Source organism: Trichosurus vulpecula, chromosome 4 (assembly GCF_011100635.1).
Source record: "Trichosurus vulpecula isolate mTriVul1 chromosome 4, mTriVul1.pri, whole genome shotgun sequence".
In the NCBI taxonomy this organism is placed as follows: Eukaryota; Metazoa; Chordata; class Mammalia; order Diprotodontia; family Phalangeridae; genus Trichosurus; species Trichosurus vulpecula.
In genome coordinates this window covers 229,696,700-229,723,422 of record NC_050576.1, presented here as the reverse complement: position 1 = coordinate 229,723,422, position 26,723 = coordinate 229,696,700, and the positions used below count along the sequence as shown (strand labels likewise).

General features: G+C 37.6%; 1 protein-coding gene across 1 annotated transcript in view; it reads right to left on the bottom strand.

Annotated features, from left to right (window-relative positions):
* LEKR1 (leucine, glutamate and lysine rich 1) overlaps nucleotides 1-26,723 on the bottom strand; it is a 174,723-nt gene that overhangs the window by 137,427 nt on the left and 10,573 nt on the right. Inside the window, exon 2 of the mRNA XM_036753736.1 lies at nucleotides 15,592-15,806. Coding sequence (XP_036609631.1) covers nucleotides 15,592-15,806 — 215 coding nt within the window. The remainder of the gene's footprint in view (nucleotides 1-15,591; nucleotides 15,807-26,723) is intronic.

Sequence of the window (26,723 nt, the reverse complement as noted above, 5' to 3'; positions counted from 1 at the left end):
GAGGCAGAAAGAAAAGTTCTTTATACATCAAAATATTCAGAAGTTGTGTGTGTGTGTGTGTGTGTGTGTGTGTGTGTGTGTGTGTGTAGCAGCAGCAAAGAGGAACAAGAGTAGATGTCCAACAACTGGGGCAAAGATAAACAAACTGGGGTACACAAATTAATGGAATATTACTTCATTGTAAAAAAAGCCAAATATAAAGAATTTGGAGATGCATGGAAATTAGCAGAAGCAGGAAAGAAATATCCACAATGACCACAAGAATGTAGAGAGAAAGAAGAGAAAATACCATTAATTATAATGATTACCAAGAAGAGTTGAGAAGACAAGTCACACTGCTTTTCAGAGAACGGGGTATATTGTATATACTGTCAGAGATAGTAGAAATGTTGATTTTACAGAAATGCTTTTTAAAAAATCTTTCTTTTCTGATATTTGTTATAAGAATCACTCTCTGGATAAGCAGGGGAGCACTTATTTGAAAATTTAAAAGCTACAAAAAGGAAATGAAAATATAGCTGGAAGAGAATAGACTCAAGATGCAAAGATACACATTTTTAAAAATATTCTATTTTCCCCCAATTACACGTAAAAGTAATCTTAAACATTCTTTTTTTTTAAAGTTTTGAGTTCCAATTCTATCCTTCCTGCCCTCCAGTCCTCCCTCCTTCCCTGAGAGCGTAAGCAATCTGATATAAATTATACATGTTGCCATCATGTAAAGCCTTTCCATATTAGTCATTTTGTGCAAGAAAATTAGAACAAAAAAAGAAAAGAAAGTGAAAAATCATCTGCCTTGATCTGTATTCAGAGGACTTCTGGTCTTTCTCTGGAGGTGGATAGCATGTTTCATCATGAGTCCTTTAGGACTGTCTTAGATCATTGTATCATTGAGAATAGCCAAGTTATTCACACTTGTTCATCATACAATGTTATTGTTACTGTGTACAATATTCTCCTGGTTCTGTTCACTTCACTTTGCATCAGTTCATGTAAGAAGAGACATAGATCTTTGCACATGACCAATAATTTGTTTGGCTTGTCTATTATGCATATAGTTTTCTTTTTCTTTTTTCCCCAATGGGAAGGAGGTGGGATGGAGAGAAAATAAATGCTTGTTAACTTTTAAAAAAAATTAAGTATTTTTTAAAATAGTCCTACAGCTATATAATTAATAATTTTATAGAAGGACCTAAGTAAAAGAATAATTTTGGTGTCATGCTTGTTATCCCATTCTTTTGATCTTTTTTGATGGAATTCACATAGCAAGATAAGAGAACAAGTCACTATCTTGCTAGTAACCTTTTATAATAATGGCTAACATTTACATAGTGCTTACTATATACCAGGCACTGTGCTAAACACCTTACAAATATTATCTCATTTGATCCTCAAAACAACCCTAACAGGTAGGTGCTACTTTTATCCCTATTTTAGAGATGAGAAAACTAAGGCAACGAGAGTTAAGTGACTTGCCCAGGGTCATACAACTAGTAGGTGTCTGAGGCCGAATTTGAAGTAAGGTCTTCCTGACTCCAGGCCTGATAACTCTATTCACTGGGCCACCCAACTGCCATAATAATGATCTACAAACTATTTTGGAGGTGGATAAAATTCTGCTTTTTGTAACTGAATAAAAGTATTGAGGGTCTAAACTCATCCTATGTAGAAACACTGTAAGCATCTTCAGGATGGCTGCAGTAAGAAACAGGACTACAGAAATGCCAAGTACCTTGTCCTGTTTCCATGATTCTAGTTTCTTTCATTAGATTTCTATATTTCTAAAGCTTTTCATGTCATGGATGAAGGTTGAGTGCTATTAGTATTAAGCATAGTGATATCTATTTTTAAAAGTTGTTCTCAAGATTTTTTATGAATCAACGTTATACCTAGGCCATTACAATACAATAAACATTTATTAAGCACCTATGATGTGCTAGGCACTGTGCTAAGCTCAGAGAGTACAAAGAAAAATGACGGTCCTTGCCCTCAAGGAGCTTATACTCTAATGGGGAGGACAACACAGGAAAGAGAGGTAAAAGGGGATGGGGGGGTGCAGCACAGAGGCATAGTGATAGTGGGAACATGATGATGGTGGAGTCTGATCAAAGAGTGCAGCGGGAGAGAAATGAAGAGTTGGCTGAGCTTCTGAGTCCTCTGGAAATGGAGGCTTTGGGACCAATTATTTGTTCTGCCCTCCAATCAGAGGGGCGGAGGCAACTGAGGGTACTGCTCAGGTGTGAGTATCAAGTCTGATGCAATCTCCCTGAGAGTGTGGCTGGTGGGAAATGAATTCTTGGCAATAAATAGTTCAGTCTATACTGAAGGTCCCATTCCTCTACAGATTTTTTTTTGTTCAATTCTCTTGGAGGTTTTCATTTGTGTATGAGAATTTGTCATCTGTTAGTTAATACAGGATAGTAAGTTTTTGTTGTATGAGTCTAGTTACCTGATTATATATTTCTAGGTATCCAGTAGCTCCACATTTTTTGAAGCCTGCAGTGGTTTGTTGCAAAGTTTCTACTATTTCATTATATAATCTGTATCGATCAAAAAGTCCTTGGCTCCTAAGGATAATCCTTCTATAATAAGCAGTATCCTAAGCACCAGCTCTGTTTCCATAAAGGAATTCACATGACTGAGCCATTTGCTTGAGATCATCTAGAGGGCCTTTGGATGCCATTCCTGGATCACAGCAATAGCATAAATTCCATCCAGAGATGATGTTGTTCAGTTGTTTCAGTCATGTCTGACTCTTCGTGATCCCATTTGGGGTTTTGTAGCAAAGATACTAGAGTGGTTTGCCATTTCCCTCTTCAGCTCATTTTACAGAAGAGAAAACCAAGGCAAACAGGGTTAAGTGACTTGCCCAGGGTCATATAGCTACTAAGTGTTCGAGGCTGATTTGAACTCAGACCTTCCTAACTCCAGGCCTGGTGTTTATACCTGTTGTCAGCATTTACTATTGTTTGGTGAAGTGAGTACTGCTTGTTCCAAAAGTATCTCTGTACATTTTAACTATTATAAGGTGCTCAGACGACTATCAAAGCTGTCCCTCCTCTTAAGGCAGCATCAATCTCCGTAACACTGTATGGCTGTTGAGATCCCTTCTTGATAGCCTTACGTTCAATATGTTTTGCTGGAAGAAAACATATATCGCCTTCATTCATTCATTTGATTTTATTTCTAGATACAATTTCAAAGCCTTTAGTATCTATTCTTCCTTAGCATATAATAAGAATTTTATATTTACCAAATCCAAAGATTTTGAGCTGCTTAATATGTTTTTCAATGAAGCCAAACAACTTGATGTCACGCATGAACATTAACTGATTCATATCACATTATGGCATGACTCTCTCTATGACTTGAAGGATTCTAAATTTTCTTTAGGAGTAATGCTAGTGGATTTAAGGAGAGACAGAACAATAGTGGGTTGAAACTATCTTCTTGGAAGATATTATATTTATATTAATTATTCTTCAAAGTCTTTATTTAAAAATAGTAAATCCTTAAAATTATTTCGTTGGTGTTATCTCTTAAAGAGAGAAAAGCTTTCTATGTGGATGTCAAATATTTTATCATTTTCACCAGGCTTGGAACAATTTTATATATTTGTAGTACATGACTAAGCTATTAGTGTGGAATTGAGTCAAAGGTTTTGCAATGCTCAATAAAGCTAAATATTATAGCACTTTGAGATTATTTGTTCAATAATAACCAAGGATACTATTGACACCTCTTGGAATTTTTAGCAAGTCCTTTTTTCTCCTCAGCCAAAGTACGGGTTTCTTGTAAATGTTTATAGATTTTTTTGAGCATACAAGCTATGAATGCTTCACATGAAGTACATAAAAGCATAATTACCCTGCGTTTGAAGGGGTTACTATTACTCTCTTCTAGTAACACATACGAGATACCTTTTGTTAAAAAATCTAGGATCAGGCTTACATCAAAGAGGAAGCTGGTAAGAATCTCTCTCCTGCTAATTCATGTGCCGCTGTGTCACATTTGAACCAGTAATTGTGGAACTTATTCAGACCCACAACTTTCCAGTTTCACAGAGAAGCTGGTTCTTTAGTCACTTCCTTTTATTTAACTGTTCTGTCATTTATATATTCATGGAGCCCAAGCTTTCTGTGTGCTGTTTGTCCTAACAGATTTTTATTGTGTTGGATTTACTCCAAACGTTTAAATGATCAGATATTTTTCACATCCTCCTTCTTTGAAAGTTCTCTCTCTTCTAAGATCTCTAATTCCTGGTGTCACCTTAACATTCTGGCCTTCACTGTTGATCTTTTGATGCAGATATTTAAGCATTTCTGATCTATTTTTGTTTTCCAAATTCCACATAAGGTGTTTCTTTTTGGTTGCCTTTAGTCAGGCAATAGGATTCAAGTTCCCTACTGTGCTTACCAGCTGGATATTGATGAAATCTTCCCATGTTTTTCCCACGAGTCTTGAATAGTTATCTTAAGCTGCTTCTGCCATGGTGGTATTTGATGTCTCTCCTTAGGTATGTTCTTAGATATCTTTATCTTTCCTCTAATGGTGCTTAGTATGCAATGGTCTTGGAATATACTGTGGTATATAGTTTTAAACTCTCTGTCAAATGTTGTGAGAGAATCTGTTTCTGATGGGTATAATAAATACCAGCTTTTAAATGTGCTCTGTTTTGATACAAGTTGGGCTTCTAGTTGGATTTATGCCATTAAAGTCAAAAGGGCTTTTCATCATTCCATTTTCAGTATGCCCATCTCCTTTTCAAAATCATTTGAAACACTGGTATTATCTTTACTACTCAGTTCTATATTTTGTAGCCTTTCTGGAGTTTGTGTTAGGTGCAGATTTTATGACCTTCCAGTTCTTCAGATTTTCCCTTCTTGTTGTTTAGTCATTTTTCAGTTGATTCTGACTCTTCATGACCTATTTTGGGATTTTCTTGGCAAAGAATTTCCTTCTCCAGCTCATTTTACAGATGAGGAAACTGAGGCAGACCCGGTTAAGTGACTTGCCCAGGGTCACACAGCTAGGAAGTATCCAAGGCCTTACTTGAACTCAGGAAACTAAGTCTTCCTGACTCCAGGTCCAATACTCTACCCACTGAGCCACACAGCTGCTCTTTCCCTCCTTACATTTAAGTAACTTCTCAGTTTCATTTCATCCCATCTGGGCTTCAGAAAGAAATTATGTATGATCGACTTGCCCTGATCTGCATGCGATTATGTTGTAGAATCTGGAGCTAAGGCTATCACTGACACAAAGTGTTATGAAATCCTTGCCTATTGCTGTTTCTAATCTTGTTTTGGTATAATGTTGGTACATCCTTAAGGCCTTCATCTCTTCTGTCCATTTCATGGCACTCATGGTTTGCTTGCTGAAGTAATCAGCAACATCTTCAAGAAACCACTTCCTACTGGTGGGGTACCAATTAACACTTCCCACTTGCTCCTGCATAGTTCTCCTTCTTGTGCACCAGAATGAAAAGGAGATACATTTGCTCCTCTATCCTAGACAGGAAGCTGATTCCCATCATGGTTCCAAATAGGACCAGCTACCCCCCTACTCTGCCTGGTCTATGCCTGAGATTCATAGAAGCAGTTCCATCACTCTGGCTGGGGTGCTAAGCCTCTCTCTTCCAATGCAGACAGCAGTGCAGGGTTCCTGACAGGCTTACAAAACCCCATACCGACCTTAGGCTACCTGCTGGCTGCCATTCCCTTATTTTGTTATTGTCTCCTTCCCACCCTTCCCCACTCCAAATACAAAAGGTGGCTTGGGCTTTGAGACAGTTGTACTTGTTATATAATTACAGCTTTTTTTAATTAATTTTTTATTCATTTTGAACTTAAATAAAAAAAGACAAAAAAAGACCATTTCCATGTACACCACACAGCATAAAAAGAGGATTCAATATAAAACCATGAATTTACATTTCACATTATTGTTTTGAAAAACTATGTAATAAATACTTCACATCATTTTTAAAGCTTCCCAGATATTCTCTGTTTCCCTTTAAATTTTCTTTTGTTCTCTAGTGTGTGATTTTCATTTCTTCTCTCCCTCCCTCCCCACCCTGCCCTAGAGAAGGCTACTATTAGATACCAATATATATGTAGCTACATAAACATATACATATTATATACATGTAAAACTATACTATGTGTGCTTCTATTTATCAGTTATTTTTCTGGATATAGATAGCATCTTACTTCACAGGTCCTTGTCAGTTGATTTGAGTATTTCTTTTTCTGAGATTTTTTATTTTTAGTTTACAACACTAGGTTCTACATAATTTTGAGTTCCAGATTTTCTTCCCACCCGCACACCCCTCCCTCCCCAAGATGGCATGGAATCCGATATATCTTCTACATATAACTTCACATTGAACTTATTTACACAATAGTCAAGTTGTAAAGAAGAATTATGACCAATGGAATGAATCATGAGAGAAAAGAAACAGAACCAAAAAAACCCACCAAAAACAAACAAAAGAGAAAAAAAAGGAAAAAAAAGGCAAGCATAAGGTGTGCCTCAATCTGCTTTCAGACTCCATAGTTCTTTCTCTGGATGTAGATAGCATTCTCCATTGTGAGTCCTTTGGAGTTGTCTTTGCACCTTGTATTGCTGAGAAGAGCAAAGTCTATCAGGCTTAGTCATCACAGAATCCATATACCTGTGGTTGTGTATAATGTTCTCCTGGTTCTGCTCCGCTCACTCAGCATTATATCATGTAGGTTTTTCCAGGTTATCATGAAGTCCGTATCATGCCCATTTCTTATAGCACAATAGTATTCCATTACCTTCATATACCACAACTTGTTCAGCCACACCCTAACTGATGGACATCCCCTTGATTTCCAATTCTTTGCTACTACAAAAAGAGCCGCTATAAATATTTTTGTGCATATGGGTCCTTTTCCCACTTGTGTGATCTCTTTGGGATACAACCCTAGAAGTGGTATTGTTGGGTCAAAGGGTATGAACATTTTTATAGCCCTTTGGGCATAGTTCCAAATTGCTCTCCAGAATGGCTGGATCAGTTCACAACTCCATCAGCAATGTAACAATGTTTCAATTTTCCCACATCCTCTCCAGCATTTATCATTTTCCTGTTTTGTCATTTTAGCCAATCTGACAGGAGAGATGTGGTACCTAAGAGTTGTTTGACTTGCTTTTCTCTAAACAGTAGTGATTTTGAGCATTTTTTCATATGCCTATAGATATCTTTAATTTCTTCCTCTGAAAACTGCCTGTTCATATCCTTTGACCATTTTTCAATTGGAGAATGACTTGTATTCATATAAATTTGGCTCAGTTCCCTGTATATTTTAGAGATGAGGCCTTTATCAGAGACACTGGTTGTAAAGATCTTCTCCCAGTTTTCTGCTTCCCTCCTAATCTTTGTTGCATTGGCTTTTTTAATACAAAAACATGTCAATTTAACATAATCAAAATTATCCATTTTGCATTTTGTAATGCTCTCTATCTCTTGTTGGGTCATGAATTCTTCTCTTTTCCATAATTCTGATAGGTAAACTATTCCTTGCTCTCCCAAACTGCTTATAGTATCAGCCTTGGTTCCTAAATCATGAACCCATTCTGACTTTATTTTGGTATATGGTGTAAGATATTGGTCTATGCCCAGTTTCTGCCCTACCATTTTCCAATTTCCCCAGCAGTTTTTGTGAAATAGTGAATTCTTAGCCCAGAAGCTGGATTTTGGGTTTATCAAAGAGTGGATTGCTATAGTTGCCGACTTCTCCATCTTGTGTACCTATCCTATTCCACTGATCCACGACTCTGTTTCTTAGCCAGTACCAGGTAGTTTTGATGACTGCTGCTTTATAGTACAGTTTAATATCTGGTATGGCTAGGCCACCTTCTCTAGCATTTCTTTTCATTAATACCCTAGATATTCTAGACCTCTTGTTCTTCCAGATGAATTTTGTTATTATTTTATCCAGCTCTGTAAAATAATTTTTTGGTAGTTCGATTGGTATGGCACTGAATAGATAGATTAATTTAGGTAAAATTGTCATTTTTATTATATTAGCTTGGCCTAACCATGAGCAACTGATATTTTTCCATTTATTTAGATCTGACTTTATTCGCATGAAAAGTGTTTCATAATTATATTCATATAGGCCCTGGGTTTGTCTTGGCAGATAGACTCCCAAATATTTTATAGCATCTACAGTAACTTTGAATGGAATTTCTCTTTCTATCTCTTGCTGTTGGGCTTTGTTAGTGATGTACAGGAATGCCAAGGATTTATGTGGGTTTATTTTATATCCTGCAACTCTGCTAAAGTTGTTTATTATTTCAAATAGTTTTTTACTTGATTCTCTAGGATTCTCTAAGTAAATCATCATATCATCTGCAAAAAGTGATAATTTAGTTTCTTCTTTGCCTATTCTAATTCCTTAAATTTCTTTTTCTTCTCTTTCTGCTACAGCTTATATTTCTAGTACCAAATTGAACACTAGGGGTGATAATGGACATCCTTTTTTCATCCCTGATCTTACTGGGAATGCATCTAGCTTATCCCCATTATAAATAATGCTTGTTGATGGTTTTAGGTAGATGCTATTTATAATTCTAACGTAGGCTCCATTTATTCCTATGCTTTCTAGTGTTTTTAATAGAAATGGGTGTTGTATTTTGTCAAAGGCTTTTTCTGCATCTATTAAGATGATCATATGGTTTCTGCTAGTTTTGTTGTTGATATGATCAATTATGCTGATAGTTTTCCTATACTGAACCAGCTTTGAATTCCTGGAATAAATCCTACCTGGTCATAGTGTATTATTCTTGTGATATGTTGCTGCAATCTTTTTGCTAATAATTTATTTAAAATTTTTGTATCAATATTCATTAGGGAAATTGGTCTATAATTTTCTTTCTCTGTTTTGACTCTTCCTGATTTGGGTATGAGTACCATATTCGTGTTATAAAAAGAATTTGGTAGGACTCCTTCTTCACCTATTTTTGCAAATAGTCTACAAAGTATAGGAATTAATTGTTCTTTAAATGTTTGATAAAATTCATATGTAAAACCATCTGGCCCTGGAGATTTTTTCCTAGGGAGTTTATTGATGGCTTGCTCAATTTCTTTTTCTGAGATGGGGTTATTTAGAAATTTTACTTCCTCTTCTGTTAACCTGGGCAATTTATATTTTTGTAGATATTCATCCATATCTGTAAGGTTGTCAAATTTATGGGCATACAATTGGGCAAAATAATTCCTAATTTTTGTTTTGATTTCCTCTTCATTAGAGGTGAATTCACCCTTTTCATTTTTGATACTGGTAATTTAATTTTCTTCTTTCTTTTTTTAAATCAAATTGACTAAAGGTTTATCAATTTTATTGGTTTTTTCATAAAACCAGCTCTTGGTTTTATTTTTTAATTCAATAGTTTTCTTGTTTTCAATTCTATTAATCTCTCCTTTGATTTTCAGTATTTCTAATTTGGTATTTAATTGGGGATTTTCAGTTTGTTCTTCTTCTAGCTTTTTCAGTTGCATGCCCAATTCGTTGATCTCCTTTTTCTCTATTTTATTCATGTAAGCATTTAGAGATATAAAACTTCCCCTAAGAACTGTTTTTGCTGCATCCTGTAAGTTTTGGTATGTTATCTCATTATTGTCATTCTCTCGAATGAAGTTATTGTTTCCCTCATTTGTTCTTTGGCCCACTCATTCTTTAGAATTAGATGATTTAGTTTCCAATTAATTTTTAGCTTATTTTTTCCATGGTTCTTTATTACAAAAAAATTTTATTTCATCATGATCTGAAAAGTATGTTTTGACTACTCCTGCCTTGGTCAATTTTTGAGTATGTGCCATGTACCACTGGGAAGAAACTATATTCCCTTTTATCCCCATTCAGTTTTCTCCACAGGTCTATCATATCTGCCTTTTCTAAAATTCTGTTCACCTCTTTAACTTCTTTCTTATTTATTTTGAGGTTAGAGCTATCAAGTTCAGAGAGGGGGAGGTTAAGATCTCCCATTATTATAGTTTTGCTGTCTATTTCTTCCTGTAACTCCCTTAACCTCTCCTCTAAGAATTTCCATGCCATACCACTTGGTGCATATATGTTAAACAATGATATTGCTTCATTGTTTATGGCACCTTTTAGCAGGATGTAGTGTCCTTCCTTATCTCTTTTAATTAAATCTATCTTTACTTTTGCTTTGTCTGAGATTAGGATTGCCATACCTGCTTTTTTTACTTTAGCTGAAGTGCAATATATTTTATTCCCACCTTTTACCTTTAGCCTGTGTGTATCCCCCTGTTCAAATGTATATCTTGTAAACAGCTGTGTTGGTAACCAAAAATGGGCTCCTTAGCACTTAGTTCAACAAGTGCCCTTGAATAGTTTGGCTTTTGTTCCCTTTGAGTAATTCATTGAGCCTTACTAGGTGCTAAGCCACAGGCCCAAACCCCTATTAGGTATAAAACCTTAGTGGGTGTGGATTGGCAACTAAGGTGGGGCCCAAGGTGGGGCTAACTCCTGGGAGGGCCTAGTTTACAAGTCTGGGAGAGCAGAGGCTTTTAGACCACGTGGGTTTAAGTCCGCCTCTTTGTGACGATTCTAGGTCACATGGGTGAGTCGCATGTGTGACTCACCCCTGATGCTGAAAAAGATATAAAAACCAGGGGTTGGCTGTCTGTTCCTTGGAGCTCCTCCTTACAGCAGTAGTGGCGCCTAACTCTGGGCCAGCCCTTGTTCTGAGCTCCCGGGCTGAACCTAGATGTTGGTAACTATGAATCTGTATTGGGTCTGTCTGTTGATGTTTGTAATTTGTTTGTATTTTATTCTGAAGTTCAGGGTGCTGGATTTTTCCCCTGAACTAAGTGAATGCTGTCTGTATGCTGGATTAAAGTAAACTTGTCAACCCCTTCACCTTGCTTTCCTTAGTTAAGCAGATCAAAAGAACCTGTGCTGTTGGCAGCTTTTTGGGTGCTGGCTGTGGGTCCATCTTACACCCCCACAGAAGCTGCTAGCCAGATTGTTGAAACAATAGCATACTGTAGAATTATGGTTTTTAATCCATTCTGCTATCCGCTTCCATTTTATGGGAGAGTTTATCCCATTCACATTCACAATTGTGATTGCCATCTGTGTCTTTTTCTCCATCCTATTTCCCCCCTGTTTATGCTTTTAGTTCTCCCTTTCCCCTTCCACTCCTCAACAAAGTTTTGCTTTTGACTGCCAACTTCCTCAGTTTGCCCTCCCTCTTGATTCCCCTTCTTTATCTTGCCATTTTCCACTTGCTACTTCTTCCCTCCCTTCTAACCACCCCCCTCCCTTTTTCCCCCCTTTCCCCTCCTACTGCCTGTAGGACAAGTTAGATTTCCATGCTTATCAGGGTATGCTATTCCTTTCTTGAACCAAATCCGATGAGAGTAAAGCTCAAATACTGTTCTTCTTCCTCCCTTCTTTCCCTCTACTATAATGTGTTTTTGTGCCTCTTCATTTGATGTAATTTTCCCTTTTCTACTACCTCCTTACCTCTTCTCCCAGAACCCTCCCTTTACATCTCTTAATTATGTTTTTATCCTTGTATCAGTTATTTTATACAGACATCCACAGTCTATGTGTATCCCTTTCAATTGTCATAATAACTGTACTATTCTCAAGATTGACATATACAGATATATATATGTATATATATATAACATACATAAGATCATATAATCCTATATAAAGATGTAAATAATTTGCCCTTATTGATTAACAAGGTTTGTGGGGGTTTTTCCCCCATTTACCTTTTTATGTCTCTCTTGAGTTTTATATTTGAAGATCGAATTTTCCATTGAGTTCTGGCTTTTTCATCAGGAAAGTCTGAAATTCCCTTATTTCGTTGAATGTCTATCTTCCTGCCTCAAAAATTATGCTCAATTTTGCTGAGTAGTTGATCCTTGGTTGTAGTCCCAGCTCCTTTGCCCTTTGGAATATCATATTCTAATTTCTCCTGTCATTTAATGTAGAAGCTGAAAGATCCTGTGTGATCCTGACTATAGTTCCACGATATTTGAATTGTTTCTTTTTGGCTGTTTGCAGTATTTTCTCCTTGTCTTTGTCATTCTGAAATTTGGCTATAATATTTCTTGGTGTTTTCAATTTGAGATCTCTTTCAGGCGGTGATCAGTGGATTCTTTCAATGAATATTTTACCCTCTGGTTCTAGGACCTCTGGGCAGTTATCTTTGATAATTTCTTTGAAGATACTGTCAAGGCTCTTTTTTCATCATGGATTTCTGGTAGACCAATAATTCTTAAATTGTCTCTCCTGGATCTATTTTCCAGGTCAGTTGTTTTTCTAATCAGATATTTTACATTTTCTTCTGTTTTTTCATTCTTTACATTTTGTTTGACTACTTCTCGATGCCTCATAGAGTCATTAGCTTCCACTTGCTCAATTCTAATTTTTAATGAGTTGCTGTCTTCATTTTGCTTTTGAGCCTCCTTTTCCAATTGGTTGATTTTACCTCTCAGGGTGTCATTTTCTCTATTTAGATTCTGAATCTCTGTAGCCATTTCGCCAATCTTATTTTTTAAGGACTTGATTTTTGCCAGTGGTTTTTTTTTTCCATTTTTTTCTTTTACCTCCCTAGTTTGGCTTTTTAAATCCTCCTTTAGCTCTTCCAGTAATGCTTTTGGGACTTGAAACCAGTTCACATTCCCTTTTGAGGTATCAAATGTGGGTATAGTGTTAATGCTATCCTCTTCCAAATTGGTATTTTGATCATGCCTGTCTCCATAAAAAGAATCAAGGGTCCTTAGTTTTTTTGTGTTCTTCTTCATGTTGGTTAGCTTTTTCCTGGCTCCACAATGAATTTCTGCTTTTGGGGCTCAGGGCTCTCTGTCCCAGGTTTCTTGTTATGGGGACTTTGAGTCTAGTTACTGGCTTTGCATATTATAGCCTTCAGTTTCCTGAGGTATGGGGGAGGGGTCTGGCTGCCTGAAGTCTCCTCTTCTCCTGGGGCTGCTCTCTAGCACTGTTGCTCTTCAGCAATGGTCTCAGCTGTTTGTTGTCTGTGCAGGTGTCTGCCACTTCCCCTAGCTGTGCAAAGGTACGTCTGGGTTCCTGGTGTTGACCCCTGCTGGCTCTGCCCCTCTGGGACTCAGGAACTCCCACTGCTTGGCCACTGAAGCCCCACTTCTGTCTCCTCTATGCCAGCATTTCTCCCCAAGGAATTCTCTGGGTGGGGGACAGGGAGAGATTAGAGCTGTTTACCTGGACATTATGTCTCCCGGGAGTTGAAGAAGACATGTTTCAAACCTTTGGGCTGCAAGCCTCAGGAGTTGATGTCTCATGGCCAGTGGCGTTGCACTGCTGCCTCTTCTCACTTCTACAGACTCCCATCCTCTGTTGGGAGGCCTGGGGATCTCCCTAATTACAGCTTTTTGAGAGGCAACTTGAGCTGGGGGGTGGAATGGGATGACTGGATTCTGAAATCCCAGCTCTGACACTTACTAGCCAGGTAACCATGGAAAAGTCACTTACACTCTCTGAGCTTCAGTTTCCTCATCTGTAAAATGAGGAGGTTGGACTAGGTGATCTCTGAGGTCCCTTCCAATGTCTTAAAACTCCTGTATCTACAATACTAGACAATAATCATTCACATCTCAAATGAAGCTCCTCCATTAACAAAGATAACAGCAACATACATTCACAGTGCTTTAGACCGGAACATTACTATCATGCCCGTTTTACAGATAAGGAAATCTTGACAAATTCACCTTGTGAACACTTCTCTGGGCAAGCCCCAGTCTGTAAGCTTCTTGAGGGCAGAGGCTATTCCTTCCTTTGTCTTTATGTTCTCAAGGCTGAGCCACATGCCCTCACATTTAGGGGATGAATGAATTTAACTGAATGTGAGTTGGGTGATTTCCTGCCCTCACACACCTAGTCACTGCAGGAGCCAGAACTCAGGTCTTTTGAGTGCAGGCCCTGCACCTCTATTCTGGGACAGAGTCAACATAGGGGATATTTGAAAGGGAGTGGAAGAAGCCTGTTATTTCCATACATATGGGAATTCTACTGTGGAAAGTACCCCCCTCCCAGCCATTCCTAGCCCCTAATGCAAATAGATCAGTGTATTCTGTGTACATTATGGTTTTGGAGAACTGTCTGAAACATTGAGAGCTTGGCTTAACCAAGGTCAAGCAGCTCCTGTCAGAGGCAAGACTTTCCCCTAGACTTTCCAACTTCAAGGCCAGCTCTCTCCAAGAACAACTCTCTGGGTTTTGTGAAGATCTTTCCATGTTACCTCATTTGATCATCACAATCCTAGGAGGTAGCTGCTATTAACACTGCCCTTTTATAGATGAGTAAACTGAGGCAGATAGCGATAAAGCTATTTGTCCAGGTCTCATAGCTAGTAGGTATCTGAGGCAGGATCTGAATTCAGGTCCTCCTGACTAGAGATCTAGGGCTATAACCATTGTGCCACCCAGCTATCTACATCACAAAACTGTTCAAGGTCTAAACAGGAAAATGGACTGATACATTTCAAGAGATTCCCACAACAAAGTGAATTATTATTTCTAATAATAACAACTGACATCTACAAAGTATTCATTCCCTTAATATTTTGGTTAGCCAAGATATTAGCAAACCTCTATCAGAAAAACAACATTAAATCATTTTCAATATAAAAATTGCATCGGTAAAAGGGCCTTATTGAAGAATTAAATATTTCCAACTCAATTCCAAAACACAATAAAACTCCAATAATAGGTATGTGCTACTTATGTCCTGTGTTTATTAAAATATCTCTTATGTCCTGTGTTTATTAAAATTTTTAGTTAACTTAGGGCTAAGCAGAAAAGCATTTTTCTTTTAACCCCTGTTCCTGAAGATCACTCTACAGATTGTTAGCATCCTTTCCTGTGAGTATAATTGAGTCTTTCCCTTGTATCAGTTCAGATCCTGCCACAGATAACTACTATCTCAGCTTGCCAGTTAGCTAGGCCTTCCAGGCCTCTCGGTCAGCCAATGGATGAGGGGCCATCCAAATTCCACCCTTTTCTCTCTGTTGGGGACACTGCCCCCTACATACACCCCGGGATTACTCCACCCCAAGACTGAACCTCTATAGTCAATGTTAACCAACCTGACATACCTTAATGATTAAGATACTCACCCTGCCATTCCCTCCCCAGCCCAGTGGTTCTGAACTCCTGGATACCATTGCTCAAACTCCTTCCCTGGTCTTCCAATGAGTCCTCCCTTATTCCCATACCTCTCAGCACCCTAAAGCCGCCCCATTCCTTCCACTGTGCTCTCTGGAGGGCCTGCTTTACAAAACTTGCTTCCATCTGGCACATTTCTTTTCTCTCTCTCTCATCTCCTGGTAACCAAATTTTGCAAGAGGTAAAGACATAGCTGGATGTTAGATTATAATTATTATCTCGTATGTATTTAAAATTTGTAATTAATTGACAAATGCAAATGTAGTAATAAATTCTACCCGATATGGAATGATTCTAGCAAAGAATTCAAAGTCTATTTTTTTTCTAAACTTGTTTTTACTTGTTTATATGAAAAATGAACATGCATAACAGGTTCCAACCTTTCTATCTGGGCTTCACCACCAGCCTTGTACTGTTGCAAATCTTGGTTAAGAGACTGTAGCTTTTCTTGGAGTGACTTCTCCCGTTCAACACTTCCTTGATAAAATTTCATGTCTGCTTCCATTGCTCTCATCTTCTCCTCCATAAGCTTAAATTCATGAAGGATCAGATAGCTGACTCCACAATATTTACATACTGTCTCATCACGGGACATCTAGAAAATAAAATTTAAACTGGTTGAATTCAGAAAAGAAAATTTTAATTAGGGATGTTGTTACAAGGAACATTAAGTGAATGTGATAAAAACATACTGCAATATAGCCTGGAATTGTCATCATTATATATTTTCTACATCTGTCTGAAAATTTTAAAATGGACACAATATTAAAACCTATGGAAAAACTTCAGACTACAGAAAGAACTTCAGAGTTATTTTTCCACTGTGTCTGTAAGAAAGATTCATTCTTGAAATATTTTTCAGGAAGAAAAAAACAAATAAAACATAGTAGAATTTAAATATATATGTTAAATTTGATTTTATGTTATCACAAGGTTCTTCTAAATCTTATAAGATATCATAAAACTGCATGTGTGGATCAGAGATTCTGAGCCCTTCATTCACTGAATAGAGGACCTTTGATGAGAACAGGACATTTCCTTCTTATGCAGCCCTAGAACCAAAGGCCCTCTATGACACAGATACTGTCTTGATACACAAACCAGGCAGAGTCAAAAAATAAAAAAACGCAGAACTATAGACCAATAACCCTACTGAATATGAATGAAAAATTTTAAATAAATATCATCAAAGAAGCTAAAACAACATAACATTAAGACCACTTTGGAATTTTACCAAGAATGCAGGTTTGCTTAATAAATCAATAAAAAGCAATGGTTATATCATATAATTATATATTATACTTTACAAAATATAATACCTATTTCTGTTAAAAAACAAAAATTTTGGAACAAATGGACCTTTCCTTCAAGTGATAAATAGTATAGATCTAAAACCAATCCATTTATCCCTGTTAGCTGTAATGGAAAAACTAGAATCCTTTCAATAAAAACAAAGATGTCTGTTGTCTTCTTCACTTCTCTTTGACAAAGCACTAGAAATGTGCTCTAAAAGAAGAAAAAGAAAAAAAAAGAAATTGAGAGAATAAGGACAAGTAAAGAAGAAATGAATTAATCAATTTTGTGGATGATAGGTTAATCTACTTAAAGAATCCTAAAAAAGCCATTAAAAATTTAATCAAAACAATAACTTCAGCAAACTTCCATGATATAAAATAAACCCACACAAATCATCAGCACTTCTATACTATACCAATAAAACACCCAGCAGGAAGAGACAGAAAGAAAAATATCCATTTAAAGTTACTACAAAATCTATAAAATATTTGGGAGTCTCCCTACAAAGATATATACAAGAATTACAGAAATAAAAATACAAACCATTATTTACAGAAATAAAGACAAGTCTAATTAATTAGAAAAATATGAAATCACTCATGGATAGGATGAGTAAACATAATAAAAATGACAATCCCTAAATTAATTTATTTATTCAGTGTTATGCCAATCAAACTACAAGGAGCTTACCTTATAAAACTAGAAGAAAATAATAAATTTATATGAAGTTAAAAAAAGGTCAAGAATCTCATAGGAAATTATGAAAATAAGTGGGAAATAAAGGGGGCCTAGCAGTGTCTGATCCCAAGCTATATTATAAAGAAGTAATTCTCAAAACAATTTGTTGTTAGTTTAAAAAAAGAGATGGCGCTTAGTGGAACAGACTAGTTACATAACATACAGAAGCAAGCACATCTAGGAGCCCATGATTTGATAAATACAAAGACCCCAGCTACTGGTATGAGGACTCGCTAGGTGACAAACTCCAGTGGGGCCTATAAAACTGTGTTTATCCTTTGAGCCAGCAATACCACTACCAAGTCTATATCCCAAAGAGATCCCAAAGGGATTTAAGTGTTGCCTTCCCCTGTTAAAATGTAAGCTACTTGAGGGCATAAGCTACCTTTCTTTCTGCCTGAAGTTGTATTCCCAGCACTTAGCACTGGGCCTGGCACATAAGGGAAGCTTAATAAATGCTAGTTGACTACACTTGGGTTGACTCGATAGCTTGTCATAGGAGCTGAATGGAAAGTGCTCGGAGTACTACAGGTTAACCATTTACATTTCTTCACAACGGCTAAGTCAATGCTAAGTCCAGTGTTGCCCAAAGCATCATGTGTCTCAAGGTCACCAGGCGAGGTTACAGGGCATCATACAGAAGGCAAGAACATAGTTGGGCGGCTTGGGTCATTATCATCATCCTCATCATTATTATCATCATCATGAAACATGGTGGTAAGGCAAGGATGAAGAGATACAACCCTTCATCTGAAGGTCTGAGGAAGTGAACAGAAATAGGGTCGTTGAAAAGGTCTAGGACCAATTAATGCAGTGATGCTCTTTGGAGCCCAGGACTATTAGCTGCTCTGACAGCTGCCTGGTGTCTCTGCTGCCCTTTAAACGGGAGCAGCTCAAGACTGCCTCATCAGCCAGCCTTGTCTGGACAGTTCTCTTGAATTAAAAGGGCATTGACTGGTTTCTGACCAGAGTCTATTAATCAGTATCCTCTAACAGGAAGAGACAGACAGAACAGAAGGGCCAAAAAGGAAATTAACTGAGGAAAGTAACTGAGGACCCAGCATCTTCCTTGTAGTAGGCTTTGAAGGATTGGGTAAATCGCTTCAATCACAATCTGACATCATACCCCCACTTATGGTTCTGCTGATGGAACACACAGGAATAGCCATGGACCCTAATTGGACAGCTTGGCCTAGTTAAAGTACATGGACATAATGGATGGGTTTCTATATATTGTCCTTAGTTCAATTTTTTGTCAATCAAATACTGGAATTGCAAGCAACATATATGGAAGTCCTAGATTTTTTAAATTTTAATTAATTCTATGAGGTCCATCATAATCGATAACAACAACATGGGCTAAAATAAGTATTGTTTTGCCTCTTTGCCTAATTCTACAGAATACAGAAAGAAGGGGAGAGAGGTGTGGTATACATTCACAGAAGCCTAAAGCATTAACTGAAATACTACTGAGTTGATAATGCAGGCAATATTAAACATTTCCAAAAATAATTTGTTAATTTTTTTGTAGTTCACTCCACTTAAAAATAAAGTTAGACAAGTAATTTTAACAGGCTACCTACCTACAAAGATTTGACTGTCCTCCATCCCTGAGGATGGTAGGCAAGCCTATTTCATCTAGTAGAATATGGTGTTTGAAGGTTGGTTTGGATGGCTCTGAAAGATCATGGTTTATGACCAATAAATACTTCAAAAATATCAAGGGTAGGTAAATTAATCATGCCTCTCACATAACGAGTACCTATTAAATGTTTGTGGAATTGAATCAAACCTATAATTCACATATAAGGGTATTTACAGAGTAGAATCATAGACCTCCCTGTTGTAAACAAGCTCTGCTACATCCAGGGAGGTACCTCTCCATGGGAGGTACAATAACCACAGAGATATGGTTCAAGCATTTTGGTCTAATACATTTGCCCTTCCTTGCTTGCAATCAGAATCAGGATGAGAAGTTCATATTTACTCAAAAGGCCTTGAAGAAAGCCTGCCAAAACTAAGGCATGAACTAAAGGCCCTGGTGTCCTAACCAAAGAGTCTACAGAAGCAGAAAGTTCCTTGAAAAAACAAGAAATCTAGATGAAAGGTAGTGGGGATATTATAACAAAGGAGGAGACATATAGGCTTGGTAAGGTTATCTATCACTACTAGGAGTACCATGTACTTTTTGGATGAAGAGGAATCTGTGATGAGATCCAAAGTCAAAGTGTCCCTACTCATCTGAGTAAATGAAGGCCACAAAAGCCCTTTCAGCTGGCCAAACCTAGCTTTTGCCTCCATGCAGATGCTGTAAATAGATGTAAAATGACATACATTTCTCTATGCCTAGGTCAGTAGAAAATCCAGATAAACAAGTGCAATAACTTATAAATCCACAGTGACCAGAGGTATATAAATGACAGTAGAAACAAATACAATTAGGACCTTCTACCTTTACATGTATAAGGAAAGTTATCCCTTTAAAATTTCTCTCAATCTTTAGATGCTATGCTATGTAGTGCATTTATGTTAATATTGATGTTCCCTTCATTGTACCTTCATTGGTGCCTTTCAGCTTGATGCAGTCTCCTTGTCTCTTTTAATCAAGTCAGCTTTTTTCTTCACCTGATCTGATATCATAATTGCCACCCTTGCCTTTTTCACTTCCATTGAAGCCTAACAGATTTTGTTCTGGCCTCTTATTTTAATTCTTTACGGGTTTTTCTGTTTCTTGTAAACAACATATTTTTGGACTGTACTGTCTAATCCATTCAACTGTCCTCTTCCACTTTATGGGCAGGTTTATCCCATCCACAGTTATGATCATTAATTGTGTATTTCCCTCCATTCTATTTTCGTCTGTTCTCCTCTCTATAATTACTACCCCCCACTACAAAGAAAAAGAGGGTGATGAGCAAGCTCAGATGGGGAGAAGGCAACAGTCAGACTTTGCCCTGGACCCGACCACAGTGGACACACTGAAACCTTACAGGTCACCAGCCTGAGCCGTCCTTGATATCGTGGAATAACACAACACTCAATAAACCAAGGAGGCAACAAACAGACCAGTCCAGACCCTCCCTCCACAAGTATGCAGAGTGCAGTCCTAAAATCAAGTCTGAAGTTAGGAAATAGCCTGGAAGAAAGAGTAAACAAGAAGAGTATGCCACCATAAGAAGCTGTTATGGTGACAGGTATACTCAAGACACAAATCCAAAAGAAAGGAATAACTTCAAAATGTCTACAAGCAAAGCCTCAAAGAAAAACACAGCATTTTGTGTATGGAATCTGGGCACAGATTCAACCAGAATTCCTGGAAGAGATGAAGCAAGAGGTTTTGGTTTTGGTTTTTTTTTAAGAGTTTAATTGTTTCACCAATCAATATTTATTAAGTGCCTACTATGTGCCAGGCTCTGTGCTAAGCACTAAAATGAGAGTGCTAGAGGAATAAATTGGATAAGAAATGAGAATTATGGAAAAAAGATAGGGAAGTAACAGCTTGACACAAGAGGTACAAGAGCTTGCCCAAGGAAGAAACCCTCTGAAAATGAGAATGGACTGCTCAGAAGCCAATGACCTCATGAAACAACAAAAAATATTAAAGCAAAGTCAAAAGATGGGGTGGGGGCAGGGGGGAATGGAAGAAAATTTCAGGTATTTCATAGCAAAAATGATTGACCTAGAAAATAAATTGAAGACAAAAAAAATTAAGAATCATTGGACTAGCTGAAAAACAAAAAACAAAAAAGAGACTAGACATCACAAGAAATCTTAAAAGAAAACTGCCCAAGATCTCTTATAACCAGAGGACAAAGTAGAAATAGAAAGAGTCCACCAGTCACTTCCTGAAAGAAATCCCCAAATTAAAACTTCCAGGAATATCATAGCCCAAATCCAGAACTTTCAGGTCAAATAAAAGATACTGCAAGCAGCCAGAAAGAAAGAATTCAAGTACCAAGGAATCACAGTCAGGATCACACACAATTTAGCAGCCACCACCATGAGGGAACAGAGAGTTTGAAATATAATATTATGTTACAGTGTTATAATATAATTTAGAATGTAATAGATTATATATTATTTAATCATATTATTATATAATTATGTTATAGTTATATAATATAATAAAAAGAAAGGAGAAAGCAAAGGATATAGGCTTACGGCCAAGAATAACTTACCCAGAAAAGCTGAGTATAAACCTACATGGGGAAAAAATGGATATTTGATGAAACAGACGACTTGTAAACACTCCTAAAGGAAAGACTAGAGCTGCACAGAAATGTGAGTTTATGATCAACACAAAAGGTAAACATGAAGAAACAATCCTAAGCCACTACACAAGGATAAACTGTTTCCATTCGGATATGCAGAGATCTATGTGTGTACACTGAGCCCTATCATCATCAGGAGTCATAGAGGGAGTCTAATTAGACAAGGCCTGGGAATGATTATTATGTCTTGATGATAGCAAGAGAATACTAGAGGGAGAAAGGAAAGAAGGTCTGGGAAAATTATCTCACACAATCAGAATGTGCAAGTAGACATCTACACGAACAAGGAGGAGGGAGTGGGGGATACGTGCAGAAAAGCTGACCCTCATTCTCATCTGAACTTGTCAAAGGTAAGAACAGCCACACAAACATACAGAGTTGGGTACAGAACTACATTTCACTCATCAGAGAAACAAAAATATGGGTGAAGGGGGAATTAGAGGGAGGAAAGGTTTGGGGAGGGATACTTCCAAAGCCAATGAACTCATAGTTTTTTTTGAGGTGGCAAAGAAAGGATTTGAGAGAGAGCCTAGGACTGGGCAATGGCTAACCCAGTTTGGGTCTATGATGTTCTACACGTCTACATTGCTTTGAGATTTCTTTGGCCCCCTCCATCACACCTTCTTTTCCCAGGAAACTCATCATTGGGAAATCTCACTATCCTACAAGACTGAATTTGCCTCCTACTAATCTCCTCAGTATACTCTGCCCCTCTGCTTGGACCCTTTGACTAGAAGGCAGGGCCATGGACTCCAGGGTTCTACTTAAAGAGGGGGTTCAGCACAGTCTTCTCCCTATTTCCCATCAGCTACACAGCTTTTAGATTTCTCTGGAATTTTCCATCATACCCCAGAACCAGGTACCACCCCCTCCCCCTTTCCAGCTTCTTTTTTTACATGCTGTCTTCCTCCATACCAGAGTGTAAGCTCCTTAAGGGCAGGGACAATCTTTGTTTTTGATTTGTATTTGTATCCTCAGTGCTTAGCACAGTGCCTGGCATACAGTAGGCACTTAATAATTTTTTTGATTAGTTGACTGGAATACTATTCTGCTCTAAGAAATGGTGAAAGGGATTCATTTCAGAGAACCCTGGTAAGATAGATGAACTTACGTAGAGTGAAATGAACAGAACCAGGAAAACAATTTATACAATGACATTACAAAGACAAAACAAAGACAAGCAACTTTGAAGGAATTAGGGGCTTTGATCAGCATAATGACAACCCACAATTCCAGAGGACTAATGATCAAACATGCTACCCATCTCCTAAAAAGCTAAACTAGAAAATTCTACGCCATACTAGGAAGGGAAAGCAACAGAGTCCAGAGGATAAGTACTGTGTAATCCGAAGAAAGTAAGTAGTAGGGTGCTAAGACAATGAAAGTCACTCCCTACTCAATAATCTCCTTTGTTTGGCATTTAAAGGTCTTCCCATCTTTCCAGTCTCTTATACTTTGCTGCCTTCCCAATCCCCATTCCATTCTAGTTCTACTGGCCTATTTGTGGCTCCTCCACAAGACAGCCACCTCCTGCTCCTCCCTCCCCAAGCTTAGAAGCTTCTCCTCCTCACCTTGGCCTCATGGCTTTCTTGACTGCCATCTAGACTGAGCTCAAATCCCCCTTTCTAACACCTTTCACATCCCTTCTCTCCATACTGCCTCCCCCGCTCCAGTTGCTAGTGCTTCTCCTTGGAAAGTACCTTCCATTCATAGCCTCTATAACTTATAGGACCACAGTTGTGTGCACATTATCTCCCCCATTAGAATTCAAGCTCCTTGAAAGGAGGAAAACAGTCTTATTTACTTTGCATCCATCTCCCTTAGTATCCAAGAGAGTTGTTGCTCATAGTACAAGCTTTAACAAGTTTGAGTTCAAATGAATTGAATGCTATAGACTATGAACAAAATAATTATAAAGTAATCAAGCTGGAAGAGCTTCAACTTAGAATCAAAGGATTATGGAATATTAGAGCTGGAAGGAAGCATTGAGATCTAAATAAACCCTTTTCATCTGACAAATAAGAGACCGAGGCCCAGTGATTTTCCTATACCAGTCCATGCTACATCCAAGTCTGCCCTAAATTTCTCAGTGATAACATGCCATTGGTGTGAATTGAGTAAATGACAGATTTTGCACAACACTGTATACTTTGCATAATTTTCTGCAGTAAAACTGCGAACAACCATGGAGATTGTCATGCTTTCTAATTCACTCAATAGTCACCTCGTAAGCTAATAAACTCGAAGCTCTGTCAGACTGCAAAGACATGATAGACTATAATTACTTTATCCAATAAGGTGACTTGGGAAGTCAAGTTGCCGGGAGTCTATGGAAACCTATTTCTGGCTTTCCTCTCCAACATGTTTGTCAGCACATGCTGAAAGCAAAGAAAGGGGGCTGCACCATCCTCTGGTACAAGAAGATGAGCTAGAGCCAACCGGATGTTTAGGAATTTTCTGTGATGCCCTTGGGAAGAGACAGAAGCCCCAACAAATGAGTTCTTTAAAAATAAAATCCCAGATACACTGTTTTAATGCTCTGTTTGTGCTTTGGGAACTTCAGCTGTGCAGTGAATGCCTCTTTTTCAGATCCAACTCCCAGCAACATTGAAAGCCAGTGAAAGCTATCTTTGGTAATCTCTCACTTCTGTTTTCTGAACCCAACTATTCCAGGCACCCAGTGTCCTCAAATTGGTCACCAAGGTCCTGTGCCCCATGCTCCAGAACTATCTACCTCTCCTTCTTCTGTCTGCTCAATCAAAAAGCCCTCACCCTGTTCTCACCTAGCATTCAAGGAAGAAAGACATCTTATTAACTAATTTATACTGAGCAGTAAATGACTTCTGGCTTCAGCTTCATGTATTAATCCTTTTAGGAGTATCTGCATTCTTTAACGGACTATATTTGGAAAGATATTAGATGGCAGGAAGCCCCATAAGACTGACCTGTTCCTTATCAATAATACTGTGATGATTTAATTTAAAAATCAATTACAGACCCAGTATGGGGTCCATAATTGGGATTCCAGTCACCCTCTGAAGGTTAAGCCAGAAGAAATCATTCTCAAGAACTTTCACTACTCCAAGTTTGTAGAAATAAAAGGTTGCTATGAGGCTGACCTAGGCTGGTTAATCCATACTGCTACATTAGTAGGAAGCTTCCATACATATTCATCTCACTTATAAAGTGTATATTCACAAACTTGTTTCAACCTAAGTATCCACTCCAAGCATATTTCCTATCATAATACTTGTTTTCATACCTGAGGGCAGTCTCTGACCCATTAGCAAAAATATTTCTGAGTCCCCAGTGTAAAGGTACAACAAATTGTTACATTCAGATTCATAGCAGAAGCCTGGAAGAATGGGCTTTCCTCTGGAACCACCCTGGATTACAATATTAGGAGAGCGAGTCACTTCTTTCGTTTAAGTTTATTTCTTTTATTTGTAGGAAGGGAAAGAGGAGTAGGGATAGGATCTGTGATTTCATTTCTGTGGCAAGAGAGATCCCAGCGAGGAGCTTCTTCTGTCCATACAAATCAGAAAGTTCTCTGTAATGCCAGTCTGGGATTTGTTTTGTTTAATATTTTGATAACTGTATTTCAACATAGTAGGTTAACTTTGTTATCCTATTTATTTTTATTTTAAAACATTATTCTAAGAAGGGTAGTCTACAGGCTTCACCAGACTGCCAAATTAATTTCATTACATCAGGGGTTCTTACGCCTGTGAATCTGGTTCCTTAAATATTTTGGTAATTGTATTTCTTTTTTTAATAAGCTTTTTATTGATTTTTATTGTTCTTCTACATCACCAATTTTACCCAGCATCCCCTTCTCCCTCCCAAAGAGCCATCCCATATGACAAATAACATTTTTAAAGACAAAAAAGAAGAAAAAACCCAAAACCAGTCAATACATTAAAAAATCTGAAGATACAAGTAATATGCAATGCTTAAGGATTTCCTGCCTCTGCAAAGGGGTAGGTTGAGCATTCTTTCATGTGTCTTCATTAGAGTCCTGTTGATCTTTGTATCTTTATTACATTCACTTTGGATTTTGGAGGGAGGTGTAGTTTCAGTTATTGTTCAGTTGTTGTAGCCACTGTGTACATGGTTTTCTTGGCTCTGCTGACTTTTCTCTGTATCAGTTCATAGAGCTCTTTGTGTGCTTCTCCATATTCAGCACATTCATAATTTCCTCCAGGATGATCATATTCCATCATGTTCATGTACCTTAAATCCTTAAACCATTCCCTATTCGAGGGGCAACTACTTTATTTCTACTTCTTTGCTATCACAAAAAGTGCTGCTGTAAATATTTTGGTGTACATGATGACTTTCTTTTTATTGATGGCTTCCTTGGAGTCACTGGTCAAAGATTATGGACATATTAATTGCTTTATTTGCCTAATTACAAATTGCTTGCCAAAGTGGTTGTACTGATTCACAGATCCACCAACAATATGCTAGAGTGCCTATCTCCTTACAGCTCTCCCAACAATCATTATCCCTATCTTTTGTCATCCCTCCCAATTTGTAGGGTATAAGGTGAAGCCTTGGGGTTGTTGTGATGGTCACCTCTCTTGTTTTTAGTGCTTTTGAGGAGATATTTGTATTTCAATAGAAGTGGCTTCCTTTGAAATTTTATATATTTTTATTTTATGCATTTAAAAACATTCTTCTGAAAAACCTGGAAAAACTTACATGAACTGATGTTGAGTGAAGTAAGAACCAAGAGAACATTGTACATAATAGTAGCAACATTGTGGGATGATTAACTATGACTGACTTAGCTCTTCTCAGCAATACAATGATCCAAGACAATCCCAAAGGACTCATGATGGAAAATGTTATCCATATCCAGAGAAAAAACTATAGACTCTGAATGCAGATCAAAGCATACTATTTTCACTTTTTTGTTGTTGTTGTTGTTTTGTTTTTTGTGGCTTTTCCCTTTTGTTCTCTTTCTTCTTTCACATGACTAATGTAGAAATACATTTACAAGGCTGCACATATATCAGATTGTTTGCCCTCTTGGGAGGGGGGATGGGAGAGAGGGAGGGAGAAAAAAATTTGGAACTCAAAATCTTATAAAAAATAAGTGTTGAAAACTATCTTTACATGTAATTGGAAAAAAATAAAATAGTATTTACAAAATAAATAAATAAAAATAAAAACATTCCTCCAAGAAACATTATTTCATAGGC